Here is a 17,247-nt window from a genome sequence, read left to right as displayed (position 1 = left end):
CAGGAACTAAGGAGCTCGCCTGCCGCAACTAAGACCCAGCACAACCTAATTAATTAATTAATTAACTTTATAAAAAATGAATAAGTCAATAGTTTTAAAAAAAAGGTGGAAATAACCCAAACATCCATCAATGGATACACAACTTGGTATATACACACAATGAATATTATTCAACCATAAAAAAGAATGTAATACTGACATGCAACAGCACTGATGAACCTCAAAAACATCATGATCAGTGAAAGAGGTATGATGTGTGATACAAAAGGTCACTTTTTTTTTTTGAGTTGGGGGGAATGGAGAATAACTGCTGAATATGTACAGGGCTTCCTTTTGGGGTGATGAAATGTTTTGGAACTACATGGAGGTGGTGGCTGCACAAATTGCAAATGTACTATAAGCCACTGAATTAAATGGTTAGTTTTTTTAATGTGCCATTCACCTGAATTTTAAAAAATATACTGAGATAGATTTTTGGGGGGTTATTTTTGGTGTGTGGTTTTTGTTTTTTTGTTTTTGAGATACCATTTTTTACTTATCAAGCTTGACAAATCTCAAGAAGTTTAAAAAGGCCCTGTACTGGGAAGGGTATACAGGGTGGAAATATGAACTAGTAATTTCTATAGATGGTAAATCTGTTAACACCTATCAAAGTTTAAAAGGCAAATATCCAGCACATTAAACCCTATACATAAGGCAGTTATTTGTAGGAAAAAACGACTTGAAGTAAACCAAATTTCCATCAACAGGGAACTGGTTAAATAAATTATGGTACACCCATATACCGGAATACTATGCAGTTGTAAAAAGTAATCAGATAATTCTCTATGTACTAGAATGGGATGCTTTGCAAGATCAAGTTAAGTGAAAAGAGCCAGGGGCAGAATGCTGCTTATTTTATATCACCATCAGTACAAGCAGAAAGAAGCCACACAGAAAGGAGCCACTCTTCTCTTCTTCCCGCCCCCACCCCATGCAGAGAATATCTCTGCAGGGACAGATGAGAAACTGGTAATAGGTCACCACTGGAAGGGGAACAAACTTTCTACCATATACCTTCTGTTCCTCTTGTAGTCTGTGAATTAAAAAACAAAGCAAAACAAAACAACAAAAAAAACAGAACTATAGATATTTTTGCCCCCAAAATAAATTAAATAAATGAAGAGTTTGGATTTCTAAAAATTTCTAATTTTGAAAAATTTCAAAAACATGGGTTTTTAGTCACACTTTCTTTCTCCAGATAAACAGCTTCAGTTTCTCTAACTTCCTCACAGGGCAGTTCCTAAGACCCAGTTTGCATACCCTGAACACTATACACAGCCCTTCAGATGTAACTTGCTCCATATTCAGGGTTCTGAGACTGATTTCCCCAAAGGTTCCTGAGCTTTTGTTAGTCACTCGTCTCTTGAAAAGCTGATGAAAGGTTTGGGTTCTCTCCCCAGGAAAAACTCACTGGCCCGATTACACTCACCAACTTAACACACCGTCTCAGGCTAGGACCCCAGCATTGTAGTCTTTGTACTTCTCATAGCTTTAACAGCAGCTACCACAGGCACTGCTGGTTAACGTTAAACTCGCTGACAACTAAAACACCCACGACTTTCAATAATCTCTGCAAAGGCAGACACCTTCTCTCATTTGTTAAAACATTAATATTTCCCAAATACTCCTGTAAAATTTCCTGTTGCAGTTTAGGCTCTGCTTTCCAGCTCTGTGAGATGATTCTGAATTCCATTCTAGCTCATATGCTGGGTAAATCAGCCCCTCTCAGCATCGTGTCACCTATAAATTGATAATTCCCAGGCCTGTGGCTTCATCCACATCTCTGACTAAAATTTTGAATGATTTTTTTTCCCGATGGATCAATCTGTCCTCATCTGAATCGATAGAATAGTTAACTGGTAGTTTCTGAGAGGTCTAAAAGGTTCTCTAACATTTTTATTATCTAAGCTCCAGGAAGACAGCAGAAATCATCATTCTGCTGGCCAAGGAAACTATTCCACAGCCGCAGTTTATTAACACATTACTGACCAGGGGGATTTCTGCAGAGACTAAGGCCGGTGCCAGTGATTTGTTATGTAAGTGAACACTGAAACACCCACATCTGAGTAAATATCAACAACATTTTCTGCACTTAATGTATTTATTTGAAACTTTGTACATCTTACTAAAGCATTCTAGTATTTCACTAGAGTGTGAGAGGCAGTATAGCAGGGCACCTCTCTGCAGGGGAACAGAATATTTATTAAAGATATACTGTGTTTCAAAGCGCTTTCCCCTAGAAGAGCAGACTCTACACTTTCTGGCACCACTTCTTTTTTTTTAGTCCTGTGGGTATTATTTCCTCTAGAATATGTTCTTTTATTTTACCTGATAATCGACAAGGTGGATCTTCGCAGGGGGCTCCTTTAGAAACGCCACAAGAAGGACCAGGTGTGGGACTACCACTACATTCACCAGAATGGTCAGTTACCCATTCTTTAGCTACTGCTAACAAAAATTGCTTTTAAGTCATTTTATTCTGTGTATTAAGGCTACAGTAAATTTTAAATGCATTGAGTAAACTGCAGTTACTCAAATAGAAACCCACTTTCTTATACTATTTTCGAGTTTTCTGGAGGATACTGAAGTTTGCCAGATATTGATTGAATTGATCAACTCCTTTTATATATTTATTATACTCTCATATACAGTGGGCTTAGTTACCTGATGGCCAGTCCTCCTGTCGTCGTTTCCTGTAGATGCTATGGAGGCGTCATGAACAGCTGTCATGTGGACTAGCCTCTTGTCTTTCCATGTAAGGAGAATCACTTCTCCCTTCCGTAAGAATGTCATTTCTCCCCTCTGTAGATTTTTAGATTTTTTTTTAAAATATTTATTTATTTGGTTGTGCCGGGTCTTAGTTGTGGCACACGAACTCTAAGTTGCGGCACACGAACTCTAAGTTGCGGCATGCATGTGGGATCTAATTCCCTGACCAGGGATCGAACCCAGACCACCTGCTCGGGGAGCACAGAGTCTTAACCACTGTGCCACCAGGGAAGTCCCTAGATTTCTCCTTTAATTTGTTTGGTAGACCACAATTCTCTCTTATAGTCCCACAAACTCTGGTTTTATTTTTCAACAATATTTCAAATGTGAACACACTGTTATAATTGTCTTGGTAAATATGGTGCCATGAACCAAGAAAAGGTTGTAGGACCGATAATACTGTTTCTTGCAGTTTCTTTCCTTCACCTGCGTAAATCTCAAGGTTGCACCTATATCTGGCTTCATTTTCGCTAACCATCCTGACCAAAATTCCATATTTTGCAAATTTTCTGGGATTACAGATTTTGAATCTGAGACATCCTCTCCACTTTATCACTGCCTCATCAAGTGAGAGCTCCTGTTTGGGTATACAGATCAACTGAAATTTTGGTAAAAAATAATCCAAAAGAGGTTTAACTTTTCAAATTCTGTCTGCAGGAAGTGGAGTTTCTGAGTTACTAAAGTGAAGAAATGCCATTATTTGTTTGAACCTTCTTCTTGTCATAATCTTCAGAAAGACAGGTGTTTCAAGTAAGGGATCAGTCGACCAATATTCTTTCCAGTGCGGATTTCTTATTTGTCACATCAAAATGATTAATCCAAGAAACTTCTTCCTGTCACTATTGGTTACATCAGTCCATTTTAAAGCCTTGTCATACTTTTTTTTGTTTTTTTTTCGCCTGTGTCAAGTCTTAGGTGTGGCCTGGGGGATCTTTGTTGTGGCACGTGGGCTTCTCTCTAGTTGTGCCGTGCAGGTTCTCTCTTCTCTAGTTGCGGTGCGCAGCCTCCTAGGAGAGTGGGACTCTATAGTTTACGGCAGACAGGCTCTCTAGTTGAGGTGCACAAGCTCAGCAGTTGTGGCACATGTGCTTAGTTGCACCCAAGGCATGTGGGATCTTAGTTCCCCGAACAGGGATCAAACCCTCATCCCCTGCATCGCAAGATGGATTCTTTACCGCTGGACCACGAGGGAAGCCCCAAAGCCTTATCATACTTTTTTATTTTTCATTCTGTTGGTGATACAAGTTTGTTTGAGAAACCAACTCTAAACAGTCGTTACCCCAAATTAATTCTGTTATTTCACTAACACTTTGTGGGTTATTACATTCAATAGTTACACCTGACACACCTATAAAGTCTTCTAATTTTTGTGAAATGTTGTCTTCAATCTACTCTTCTGTAGAAGCAAAAGAGTATTCGCCAGCACCATGACTTTCATTTTCACTCTCTGTATCAGAATCAGTCATTAAGGTTTTTTGTCTTTTTACTGATTTAATATTCACATCATCTGAATCAGAACTATATACTCTGCAAGAACTATCATCTTCTGAGACACTAGTATATATGTTGCTTGGACAATCAGAGAAAGTATATGCATAAAATTCACCGAAAAATTCTTCTTCACTCAAAATTTTGTAACGCATCATCTTTGAAAATTTTACAGTAATAAACTTGCATTTATAATGCACACAAGGTTGGAACAAAAATCTAAAGGAGCAAAACATGACTGACGATGACAATAAGCTGTATAATGAGTCCTGATCAGTTTTATGCTCTAACAGCTTTGCACAGTGATGTTAACTGTATCACTCTCTAAAAATGTACTGATACGTCTCCGATCAATAACGTTTGGGTAACAAAAGACATATTAATACATCTCCAGTCATTATGTTAAAAACAAAACAAAAACTTTTTGACACCATCCTACACACTTCAGCATTCCAAACTAAAATGGACTGAATTGTGTCCCTTGCCCCATCCCCCCAAATTCATCTGTTGAAGCCCTAATCCACAATATGACTATATCTAGAGACAGAGCCTTTAGGTAGGTAATTAAATGAGGTCATAAGAGTGGGGCCCTAATTTGATAGGAATGGTGTCCTTATATAAGTGGAAGAGACAACAGAGCTCTCTTTGTGCGTGTACAGAGAAAAGTCCACATGAGGACACAGTGAGAAGGTGGCCATCTGCAAGCCAGGAAGAGAGGCCTCATCAAAAATCACTGCTGATGGCACTTGAATCTTGGACCTCTAGCCTCCAAAACTGTGAGAAACTAATTTCTGTTGTTTAAGCCACCCAGTCTGTGCTATCCTGTTACGACAGCCAAAGCTGACTACTACACATATCTCTATTTCCGTAAAAAACTAAAAACAGAGCTACCATATGATCCAGCAATCCCACTCCTGGGCATATATCTGCAGAAAACTGTAAGTCGAAAAGATACAGGCACCCCAATGTTCATTGCAGCACTATTTACAACAGCCAGGACATGGACGCAACCTTTCCATCAACAGGTGAATGGATAAAGAAGATGTGGTACATATATACAACGTTACTCAGCCATACAGAAGAATGAAATAATGCCATTTGCAGCGACATGGATGGACCTAGAGATTGTCATAATGAGTGAAGTAAGTCAAAGACAAATATTGTATGATATCGCTTATATGCGGAATCTAAAAAAAGGTACAAATAAACTTATTTACAAAAAATAGAGGGACTTCCCTGGTGGTGCAGTGGTTAAAAATCTGCCTACCAATGCAAGGGACACAGGTTCGAGCCCTGGTCCAGGAAGACCCCACATGCCACAAAGCAACTAAGCCCGTGTGCCACAACTACTGAGCCTGTACTCTAGAGCCTGTGAGCCACAACTACTGAGCCCGCGAGCCACAACTATTGAGCTCACGTGCCACAACTACTGAGCCCATGCTCTAAAAGAGAAGCCACCACAATGAGAAGCCCGTGCACCACGACAGAGTAGTCCCCGCTTGCCGCAACTAGAGAAAGCCCACACACAGCAACAAAGACCCAGTGCAGCCAAAAATAAAAATAAATAAATTTAAAAAAAAAAGAAAGAAACAGAGTCATAGATGTAGAAAACAAACTTATGGTTACCAAGGCAATGGGGGGGAGGGATAAATTGGGAGACTGGGATTGACATATATACACTACTCTATATAAAACAGGTAACTAATAAGAACTTACTGTATAGCACAGGGAACTCTACTCAATACTCTGTAATGACCTATATGGGAAAAGAATCTAAAAATGAGTGGATATATGTATAAATGATTCACTGTGCTGTATAGCAGAAACTAACACAACATTGTAAATCAACTATACTCCAATAAAAATTAATTTAAAAAATTAAAAAATAAAAGTATTCAATACTGGAGTTTTTTTTTTTTTGGCGCACGGGCTTAGTTGCTCCGCGGCATGTGGGATCTTCCTGGAGCAGGGATTGAACTCTTGTCCTCTACATTGGCAGGCGGATTCCCAACCACTGCGCCACCTAGGAAGCCCTCAATACTGGAGTTTAATTAAAGATAGACAACACTAAGGACTATCTTTCTCATCCACCTGTAATTTAATTACATTCACCTTGGCCTTCCCAGGGCATCTGGAGAAAAATGTGTGCAAGGTGAGGGAACAGGAGATAGGAATTATGGCCAGAGTCAGGAAGGACTAGACCCTGTACAACATCACATGCTAAAACACAACATTTAATAAAGCTTTATCCCAAAAGGTATAAGCTGACCTCACACGTAGATAATCTCATGGGTTAGCCACATAGGTATGAAAGTATACCCTGACATTTTATAAAGATTTTTTTTTTCAATCCTCCAAATCAAAGAAAACTGGGCTTGGGGTTAATTCTCAGTTAATTAAAAACCCAACTGACTAGAATACCTCATTCTGCAAGGATGATGGCTAATGCTGGTTTTACTTGTCAGCTTACAAACAGGTCCATGAAGGTAACTGATACCAATAGGATAAAACTAACCTGCCAGAACAGATTCCCTAAATGGGAAACTAAAAGATGAAGTGCCTTAGCACACACAGGTATCCAGTACCAAAAGTGTATGACCCTCAGTTTCCTAAGCTGTGCAATGGGGATGGTAATCTCTATTTCACTGGGCTGCTTAGAGGATTAAACAAAATTACTCCAAGGTAAAGCAGTTAGCTCAATGTTTGCCACACACAGGAGCTTAACAAATGTTACCCTTTGTCAGTGTATGTGTACGCATGTGCTTAGTTTTGAGGTATAATTTAGTTATAATAAAACTCATATGTTTTTAAGAACATATATTTTACGATTTAGTAAAATGAGAACTCCCCCAAAGTCACAAGAAAGGACAATGGTAGGTAGGTAAAAACCCTACAAAGACCTTCTGGAAAGGATTCATCATTCTAGATGCCATTAAGGACATTCATGATTCATGAGAAGAGATCAAAGTATCAACATTAAGAGGAATTTGGGAGAAGTTCATTTCAACCCTCATGGATGACTTTGAAGGGTTCAAGACTTCAATGGAGGAAGTAACTGCAGATGTGGTGGAAATAGGAAGAGAACTAGAATTAGAAGTGGAGCTTGAAGATGGGACTGAATTGCTGCAATCTCATGATGAAAGTTAAACGGATGAAGTGTGGATGAACAAAGAAAGTGGTTTCTTGAGAGAGAATCTACTCCTGGCAAAGATGCTGTGAAGACTGTTGATGCAATCAACAATCAAGGGGGAGGGGTGGTGGAAGAGGGATGGCTTGGGAGTTGGGGATTAGCAGATGCAAGCTATTATATACAGAACGAATAAACAACAAGGTCCTACTGTATAGCACAGGGAACTATATTCAATATCTTGTGATAAATCATAATGGAAAAAAATATAAAAAAGAATGTATGCATATGTATAACTGAATCACTTTGCTGTACAGCAAAAACTAACACAACACTGTAAACCAACAATACTTCAATAAAAAGACTGTTGAAATGACACAGGATTTAGAATATTACATAAACTTAGTTGATAAAACAGCAGCAGGGTTTGAGAAGACTCCAGTTTTGAAAGAAGTTCTATTGTAGATAAAACACTAACAAACAGCATTGCCTGCTATGGAGAAATCATTCATGGAAAGACGAGTCAATCGATGTGGCAGACTTCACTGCTGTCTTATTTTAAGAAATTGCCACAGCCACCCAAGCTTCAGCAATCACCACCTGATCAGTCAGCAGCCAGCAACAAGAGGCAAAGAGATTATGACTCTCTGAAGACTCAGATGGCTAGCAATAAAGTATTTTTTAACTAAAGTATGCACTTTTTTTTAAACATAATGCTATTGCACACTTAACAAACTACAGTATAGTGTAACCACAACTTTTATATGCACTGGGAAACCAAAAAGTTTGTGTGACTCTATTGCAACATTTGCTTTATCACAGTGTCGCAGATACTGGCAATGAACTCCCAGTATCTCTGACTTATGACTGTCTCTCTCTCTCTATACACACACACACACATCTCATATATCTATCTCATAAATATATATCATATAGGATAAAGGCCCAGAAAAGACTTCGTGGATAGATATTTACTTCTGATAAATAACCGTTCTTAACTTTTTTGAGGTTCTGGATCTATTAAAAAGTCTGATGCTATGGACCTGGTCCCCCAAAATAATGAACAGAAACACACACATAAATTCTACATATTCTAAATGGACCCTAAGAGCCTTCACAAGGATTCAAACTCTAGAAATATTGAAGGAGCTAGATGATTTAAGAAGGGATCTCAGAACTACAATGTCAAAATCCTGACAGCTTAGAGACTTTACCTTGGTTAATTTCAGCTGCAGAAGGCCCCAAGCTCAAGCTCTTCTTCTGCTGAGCATTTTTGGCAAGAAGTGTATGCTTGTCATCATTCCCTGTATCCATCTCTGAAATGGTGACAGCCAGAATCCGGCAGAAATTAGCAAGCTGCTGCTGATCGAAATTGGATACTAAGGAACTCAGATTGGGGACTTCATCTAGTCGGATCATTTCCTACAAAAGACACAAATAAAACAATCCCCATGCTCAGTTCATTTGAGACTGAATATGCCACTCTTTTGCATTCCCCTAAGAACGGGGCTTAGTAGCTAGACTACTTAGGTTCAAATCCCAGCTCCGCAATTCTACACAACCTTACGTATGTCATGGAACCTAAGTCTTTGCTTTGTTCTATCTAATCTACCTCAGAGGACTGGTTTGAGGATTAAACCCTTGGAGTGCCACTATTCTTATTCTCTGCCTTTGCTCATGTGGCCCATTTTGCCTAAAGACTACCACTCAAGTTTTATCAATCAGAAGTGGCCACGGATATTTACTTTTTAAGACACAAAATATTTCAAATATGGCTAAAGGCCCCAGTTGCATTCACTTCTTTCCCCTCAGAGGTAACCATTATTTTGAACTCTATTTTTTCTACATGTTTTCACACTTACAAATATTTCCATAAAAATATATGGTATTGTTCACAAACTACTATGTATAAAATAAGCTACAAGGATATACTGTACAGCACAGGGACCACAGACAATATTTTATAACTTTAAATGGAGTATAATCTATAAAAATTTTGAATCATTATGTTGTATACGTGAAACTAAATTTAATACTGTAAATTAATTATACCTCAATAAAAAATAAAACAAAAATACATGGTTTTGTTCTGCATGCACAGTGTGAATGATATATTACATCCTATTTTTCACAATGAGATTCAACTACACGGATACAAGTAAGTCTGGTTCATTTGATTCTCATTGTTTTAATCCACGATTTATTAAATCATTCTCCTTTCTAAATATGTGTATGTTTAGGTGGACTATAATTTTTCACTATTAAACAATGTTGCAATGAACATTCCTATAGGTGTCTCCCTGTATACATGTCCACGTAACCAATTACCGAGAGTGATAGCAGACCTTCTCCCCTTTTTCCCTATTAGAAACATCTCCAAAGTTTCAGGTTCAGTTTGATGTTTGCTATAAGTTTTAATAGACATCCAATATCAAGGAATTTTCTTTCTATCCCTAGCTTTTATCATGAACAAATACTGAATTTTATGAGATGCCTTTTGTTATTTGGTTATATTCTTTTTTTTTTTCTTAAAATCCACAAACGTACACCACATGAACGTCTCTCCTGAAACATCCTTACATTCCTCAGATAATACCTGCTACCCTTTGTCCTATTAATTTACTTAACTTCCACTGGATTGGGTATTTCTCTATCACTGCACACATAACATGATTTTGTAATTATCTGTTCCTGCATCTAATTTCCCAAATAAACTGACACTGCCTTGAGGGAGGGGTATGTCTTACCTCCTCTTCAGAGCCTCAGTCCATAGAACCTGGTAGTGAGGGTCTCAGTAAACATGTACTGAACAAGTAAATGGTTCCTAGAAGCCCTTGTGAATCTCACTCCTATTTCTGGTTGGCTGTGGAGGGGGTATTTGGGAGCAGCTTATTCCACCTTTGCCTTCCCAGTCCACAACAAAGTCAGCTACTGTTATTACTGGAAACTGGGACTTTCAGCTCATCAGTTCCTCCAGCCTTGTCCAACTTAGCGTATGGGTTACAAACCAGGTCCCCCTGCCCTCCAGGCCCACATCTTTGTGTCATATTTTAAATTTTGTTTAATACTTGATACAACATATATTATAAAGCACAACAAAGTGAATAGCTATGTGTGCCTTTCCTATCACATCTCCCTGTCTCTCTGCCAGAAGTAACCACTATCCTGAATTTTGTTTACTATTGCTTTTACATTAAAAAAGTTTTGTATGATTTGAGTTTGCCTATTTTTTTTTTTTTTTTTTTTTTTTTTTTAGTTGTGGCTCACGTGCCCTAGAGCACAGGCTCAGTAGTTGTGGCTCACGGGCTTAGTTGCTCCGTGGCATGTGGTATCTCCCTGGGGCAGGGATCGAACCCATGTTCCCCGCATTGGCAGGCGAATTCTTATCCACTGCGCCACCTAGGAAGTCCCCAGTTTGCCTATTTTTGAGCTTTGTAAAAATGATATACTATATACAACCTTCTCCAACTGACTTCTACCAATAATTTCTATGATTTAGCTATGCTGCTGTCTACAGCAACATTCATTCTATACTATCCCACTGTGTGAAAAGACATTTATCCATTTTTCTGTTGACAGATCAGAGATCTGGTTTCAGTTTTTTGCTCTTAACCAATAATGCTATAAACTTTCTTATGTATTTCTTGATGCACATGTGCAGAACCTTTCCTGGGGCACTGGCTTCCAAACCATTTTGACAACGTCCAAGAATAAAAAAATAAATTTTCCATCACAACCCAGTAAACATACATAGATGCATGTACAAATATGTGTATAAATATGAAACAAAAAACTTAAACAATACCCTTACACAATACATTTTGATCTTTTCTATTTAGCCAGTAGAACCACTGAATTGATTTCACACCTTCTTGGCCTCAACTTAGTGTTTTTATTTCTAAGAATCACTGTTCTGGGATTGAGCTTCCCCACGAGTGTGTCTGGGCACAGGTTACAGGTGACCCAAACCACAATACTGATGCCTCAGCCCTCAGGGAAGTGCTTCCCTAGGTGCTGGGTCACAGGGTATGGGCCTGTTCAACTAGAAAACAAAATAGATATATTCTGCTGATATAAAAAGGGATCAGCAGTAATGTCAATGTTTCCAGTGATACACATTCTCGTGCTCCCTCGCAGTGGTCTTAGTCTGCATTTCCCTGATTATCAGTGAAGTTAAGCATCTTCTGTTCATGGAGTGTTTGTTTCTCCTCTGCAAATGCTTGCTCCTATCACTGCCCGTTTTTCTACCGGGCCATTTGTCTTTTCCTTGCTGATCTGCAAGAATTTATGATAAATTCTGTTGTTGTTTGGGGTTTTTTGTTTGTTTGTTGGCCATGCTGAGCTACATGCAGGATCTTAAGTTTCCTGACCAGGGATCAAACCTGTGCCCCCTGCAGTGGAAGCCCAGAATCTCAACCACTGGACCACCAGGGAATTCCCCATGATAAATTTTGAATACTAATCTTTTGTTAGTTGCATGGGCTGCAAATATCTTTTCCCAGTTTGTGGCTTGCATTCCCACTCTCTTTATGGTGTCTATTCCCCTTTCAAACTGCACTAAGGTACCCGTAATGTCTAGCAGAACTCATCACTATTTCTGGCAACAAAGAACGGTATGAAAGGGAGGCAGAGGGTATGACGGACAAGTGGGAAAAGTTATGAAGCAGCAATCCTAATCTTATGCTGACACTGCCAGGGAGTCTGGAGTTTCCGCCCTGGAAGCTCCTTCTCACACACTGGTGCATACAATTATTGGAAAAATAATAAAGCCTTTTCATCAAAGGGCACAAAGGGTCTGTCTGGGACCTGAACACATCTCCAATGTGTTCCTACAGACAATGGGTCACTTGTGCATCTTCTGCCTGGGCAATAACAAGCAGAGCCTAGGGAAGGTGCAGCAAAAAAACAGAAATGAAAGCTGGGGTCACCACAATGCACACAAGTACTCTTTTCGCTGCAACAGCAACTCTAAGAGGCTACTCCTACCTCCTTGGTAGTAAGAAGAAGAAATCTGCCAACCTGCAACCAACATGGAGGATGGGACAAGGACTGGGGGAAGTAAGCCAAGTCCTAACAAGCATTATACCAAAAATCTAATGTAGTGATTCTCTAACATGTCTATAGATCTGTTTTTGTGGGGGGTGGGGTGGGGTGGGGCAGGGGGGGTGGTCTGTGAATTTCTCAATGACAAAATTTTAATTTAGTGCTTTCATTTCAATCATAGTTTGATGTTTCTTTCTGGAACACATTCTGGATCATTTGAATGTCCACCTTATGACCAAGTGGCAGGATTTCAGTGCTCATATTTGTTATTTCCTATGTTGGTGTCAATTAAACTTTAACTGTTGAAGACTAATGAGAAAAAATAGAGGTGAACGTAGTAAGTGGAAGTCAAACATCACCACAAGAAAGCTTCGCAACAGTTCAAATACAGAAAAGGGGTAGGAGAACGGAGTCACTGCAGAGCACACAGCAGCAGAGCTATGCTAGAGATCTTGCATCATAATAATTAATGAGGTACAACTTGATTTCAGCAAAGTAACATTAGCTAACACATTTAATTCAAAGTTATTCTGAGCTTTTGAGTTTTATAATTAGTGTGATTTCAATCTATCTGTTTAGGTTTTATAGTCATTTAAGACCTATTAGTATAAGGAGTATAACCTAGTGAATATATTTAAGTAACACAAAAAAATAATTTAACGCTAGGAGTATGGTAGAATTTTTCTTTTAAAGAGCCCTGTATATTATTCAGGTTTGAGAATTCAACTGTCTGAGACACTGTCCTCCACCTGGTCATTCACCTGCTAGAGGACACAGCTCACCTTTTTAACACCCAAAATATCTTCAATGAGGGTTGCTGTTTGTAAGAATGTCTTCTTACTCGTCATCAGTGTAAACAGGAAGATCACAAAGTCATTCTTTTCTGCCAAACGCTTTGTAACCCCTTCCGTCTATCGTAAGGGAGAAGAAGAGAAAAGGCAGAATAGGTTATAACCACAAAATAAAATGTGAAGGGTGAAATATCCCTTCCAGACATTGGAAAAGCAATTCCACGCTACATCAGGAATTGTTAGCTGAGCCCTTAAATCCTTTAAACTATATATAAAACACTGTGTACAAAAGCATTTTTCTGGGGAGGAGTTTTTAAAATGATATCCATCATAGGTTCTTATCTAGTATCTGCCTAGTATCTAAACCAAGAGCTACAAGCCAGCACCCAGTAGGCCAAGTTTTATTTGGCCAGCAATACCTTTTAAATTTTGAATTTAAAAGTCTTTAGACAGGACATGCTTACTGCAGGTTAATCACAATTTGCCTAAGTCCCCACTCCAAAACAGGCAACTTCAAACATTTCTTGTTTTCTGCCTGATCCTTGCTGGCACTGGTGTTTGCAACTCTAGAAGCCCTAGGTTTCCATCTAACCTGGATTTAAGCCAGATCAGCACAAAGTTGGACCATATCATCCTATGCTCTTTACATTTTTGTTTCTTCTTTCCTCTCTCTTTCTCTTTCCCTCCTTCCCTCCCTCCCTCCTTTCTTTCTCCCTTCCCTTCCCTCCCTTTTCTTTTCTTTCCTTCCCCTTCCTTCCTTTTTGGAACTGAACTGTTTTTCTGGAATATCATTAACATTAGGTGTCACTATTAACAAACAGCCTCATAAGATTGCCTCATAAGATTGCCTCATAAGACTATTAACTACATGGAAGCTGCCAATGACGGAGTCATTACATCATACATACATCATCTTTTTATATAAGAACAATTTTTTAATTACAAGAATAATTGTGCACTGCCTGAACAATTAGTTTATTTTTATCTCACGGGTCTGTCTGTGCCTACCTGTGCCACTAGCTAAATGTGGCTGCTGAAAACTTGAAACGTGGCTAGTCTGAACTGAAATGTGCTCTGAGAGTAAAAAACACACTGGGTTTTGAAAACTTAATACCTAAGCATTAAGTGGAGTGATGGGTTATTTCATTTGTTTTTGGAGTATTTTTATATTATACTCTACTATTTTCAAGAGATTGGTATAACACATTTTCATACTCTTAAAAATGTGATACACAGAAGCAAACACAAAATACCATATATATCCTAATCAGTGACTAAAAGTGTAGGTTTATTACACTAAGATTGCATTAGCCTTTTCGGTGACAACAGTTTTTGCTGAATCCTTTTGAACTTATTGATGTAGTTTAGGCCCCTAAACTATTTTTCATTTGTATGTCCCTAAGAAATACCTCCCTTGCTCAGGACGTCAGTATTTATTTCTTATTTGTTTGTTTACAGTTATGTCCAAAACTTTACATTATCACTTTTCAATTCTTTTTATTCAAACAGCCTATCATGTACGTTGCCAAGATTTTTACAGATGCTGATTTTTATCTTAAGATATCAACCCTGAACTAATAAATATGTTATTCCTAAAGGTAAAATAAAATAACCTAAGTGTTTCGTGTCATATTTCTATTGCATAGCACTGTTATAGATGCTGAACTGTGTGCTAAGTGTTGAAACATATTTCCCTATTTGTGCTGGTTGCTAAGAAGCTTAAACCCAAATTTGTACCCTATCCATAGTACAGATGATTTTATGTTTGGCCCGATTCCTGGATACCTACTTCTAAATTTATACTCTTGGTAGATTTTACATACTTCTAACAAGATGCCTGAAATCTTTTTTTTGAATGAGGCAAGAAATGAAATGGAATTAAACGTTCCTTTGTGTTTTCATTACATACAGGTTTCACTTCTACTGTATGTGATTCACTCTTTACAGTTTACTACATAAGTTTCCAAAAGACAGGTACTGTGTCTTACAAAAATTAACATTTGTACATTGCTTTACAAAGTGCTTTCACATCTATCATCTCACTTAATCCTCACAACAACCCTATAATGTCAGTATGATTACTAATTGCACTCTGCTAAGATGAAAGGAGAATTAATAAGCATGAAGCCAGGAGTCAGAAACCCAAACCAAGTTCTAGCACTAAGTGCTATGCTTTTTCCACCAAATTGCTTCTTCTATTCACCATTCTTTCTCACTCAGTGATCAACCTAATTGAGTGTCCTGCTCAACACATGGTGGGTCTTCTGGTTCTTGTTTTGTTTTCTAACGATAAAAACAAAGGAGTAGGCACAACAGAGTTTAAAGGAATCTTAAAAGGTCACAGACACTCTTCCAATGCTTGCATCCATTTAACAAGTATTTGCTCAGTCTCTGCTTGGAAACCTCCAGGGCTAGAGGAGTTTAGTACCTGCTGAAGCAGCCATGGCTCTTAACAATTACTATGAAATCTTGCCATCCATAATTTTTACCCGTTGGTTCTGGTTCTCAGGCACACGTAATGTAAGTCCAATTCTCCAGTGTCTGAAGATAGCTGTCATGTCTACCACCCCCATTCAAATCTTCCCTCCTCAAGCACCGCAGCTGTGGTAGGGAGATAAATGAGGCCCAATGGCAGGGGTACTTACACAGACACAGGTATTATATAAGATGCTCAAACAGTCCTTGGACATTTCATCACTTACTGAAAGTGAAAGGGGAATAACTGGTTATTTTTCTCATTGGAAAGACAGTGTAACAGAATTAAATTCTGAACATAAGAATTATTCCCCATAATCTCCTCCAAGATGATTATTTTCCTTTTAGCATACCTCCTTCCAGTCCTTATTTACCAAAGAGTTTCATGGTACCCATCAGAGCCTACAAACCAATCTGTATACTGCTGTTTGGTTTGATATAGTATTATGCTTATTACATTCCACAGTCTTCATAATTTCAACCTGTTGTGGTGTTATCACTTAATAAGCCATGTTCCCTTTGTAGCTTGGTTAGAATTATACCCAGGTTTTTCTTTTATTTTGCTATTTAGATAGGCTAGACATAAATAACATAACTATAGCCTTTTTATGCTTGTGTTGAATTGGTTCCCTAAGATACATTTCCAAAAGCAGAATCATGAGAACCCAAAGTATTGATATAAGCATCTTGACTGTCGTTATAAATTTCCACTGTAAATTCTACTAGCAGCAAACAAGGATGTCATTTTTACTACAGACTCAGTGTTTATTTTGTTTTGTTGTTATTTGTGTTGGATAAATGGCTTTTAATCCCTAACCTACTAACTCCAGTAAAGAAATAGTTACTTCCCTGTGAGCAGGAACAGGAGAGTACGACAAAAAGGAAACTAAATTTTCATGACCTCAAAAGTAGGAAATGATAAAATTGAGTATGAACCATGGATAAACTGTTTTCTTTGGCATTACTCTTATTTTTAAAAACTGTTTCCATTCATTCCTATGCTGCCACAAACTCTGAAATGTTACGCTTCCCTCCAAGATCCCAGTGGGTAGCCCTGCCAAGCTAGCTTGGCCAGAAGGGTTATCTAACATAATCTTGAGACAATGCAGATATCCTGTATCCCTCATCCCCACTTTTCAACCTATGGGGGCTTTCTGGCTTATTTATTTCATGCCTTCAGAGCATGTTGGAACTTTCAGTACTTCTAGACCTTTCAGGTTCAAAGGGAACTGGAATTCACTCATTTATCAAACATTTATTCAGCATCCACTCTAGAGCAGATATAGAATATACAGTGGTTAGCAAAAAAAATAAATAAATAAAAAAGACAACGCCTCATGGAACTTATAAATTTAGTACAGGAAGAGAGAATAAGTAAGTACACCAACAAGTAATTACAAGGCACTACTTGCTATGAGGGTAGAGGACATGAAGGATACAATTTAGATAGGATACAAAGCTGCGACATCAAAGATGAATATGAATCCTCTTAACCACTACTGCACGTACAAA

The 17,247-nt window shown here is 38.3% G+C and overlaps 1 protein-coding gene across 4 annotated transcripts in view; it reads right to left on the bottom strand.

Moving 5' to 3' along the window:
* TRPC4AP (transient receptor potential cation channel subfamily C member 4 associated protein) overlaps nt 1-17,247 on the bottom strand; it is a 71,223-nt gene that overhangs the window by 28,166 nt on the left and 25,810 nt on the right. For all 4 annotated transcript variants that reach the window (XM_057700878.1, XM_057700879.1, XM_057700880.1 and 1 more), the window contains 3 exons: nt 15,906-15,961; nt 13,252-13,380; nt 8,641-8,848 (listed from right to left, as the gene is read on the bottom strand). In XM_057700878.1, the coding sequence (XP_057556861.1) occupies nt 8,641-8,848; nt 13,252-13,380; nt 15,906-15,961 (393 nt within the window). The remainder of the gene's footprint in view (nt 1-8,640; nt 8,849-13,251; nt 13,381-15,905; nt 15,962-17,247) is intronic.

This window comes from Hippopotamus amphibius, chromosome 12 (genome assembly GCF_030028045.1).
Source record: "Hippopotamus amphibius kiboko isolate mHipAmp2 chromosome 12, mHipAmp2.hap2, whole genome shotgun sequence".
Taxonomy (NCBI): Eukaryota; Metazoa; Chordata; class Mammalia; order Artiodactyla; family Hippopotamidae; genus Hippopotamus; species Hippopotamus amphibius.
The sequence above is the reverse complement of the archived record's forward strand: the minus strand, read 5'-3'. Positions and strand labels throughout refer to the sequence as shown.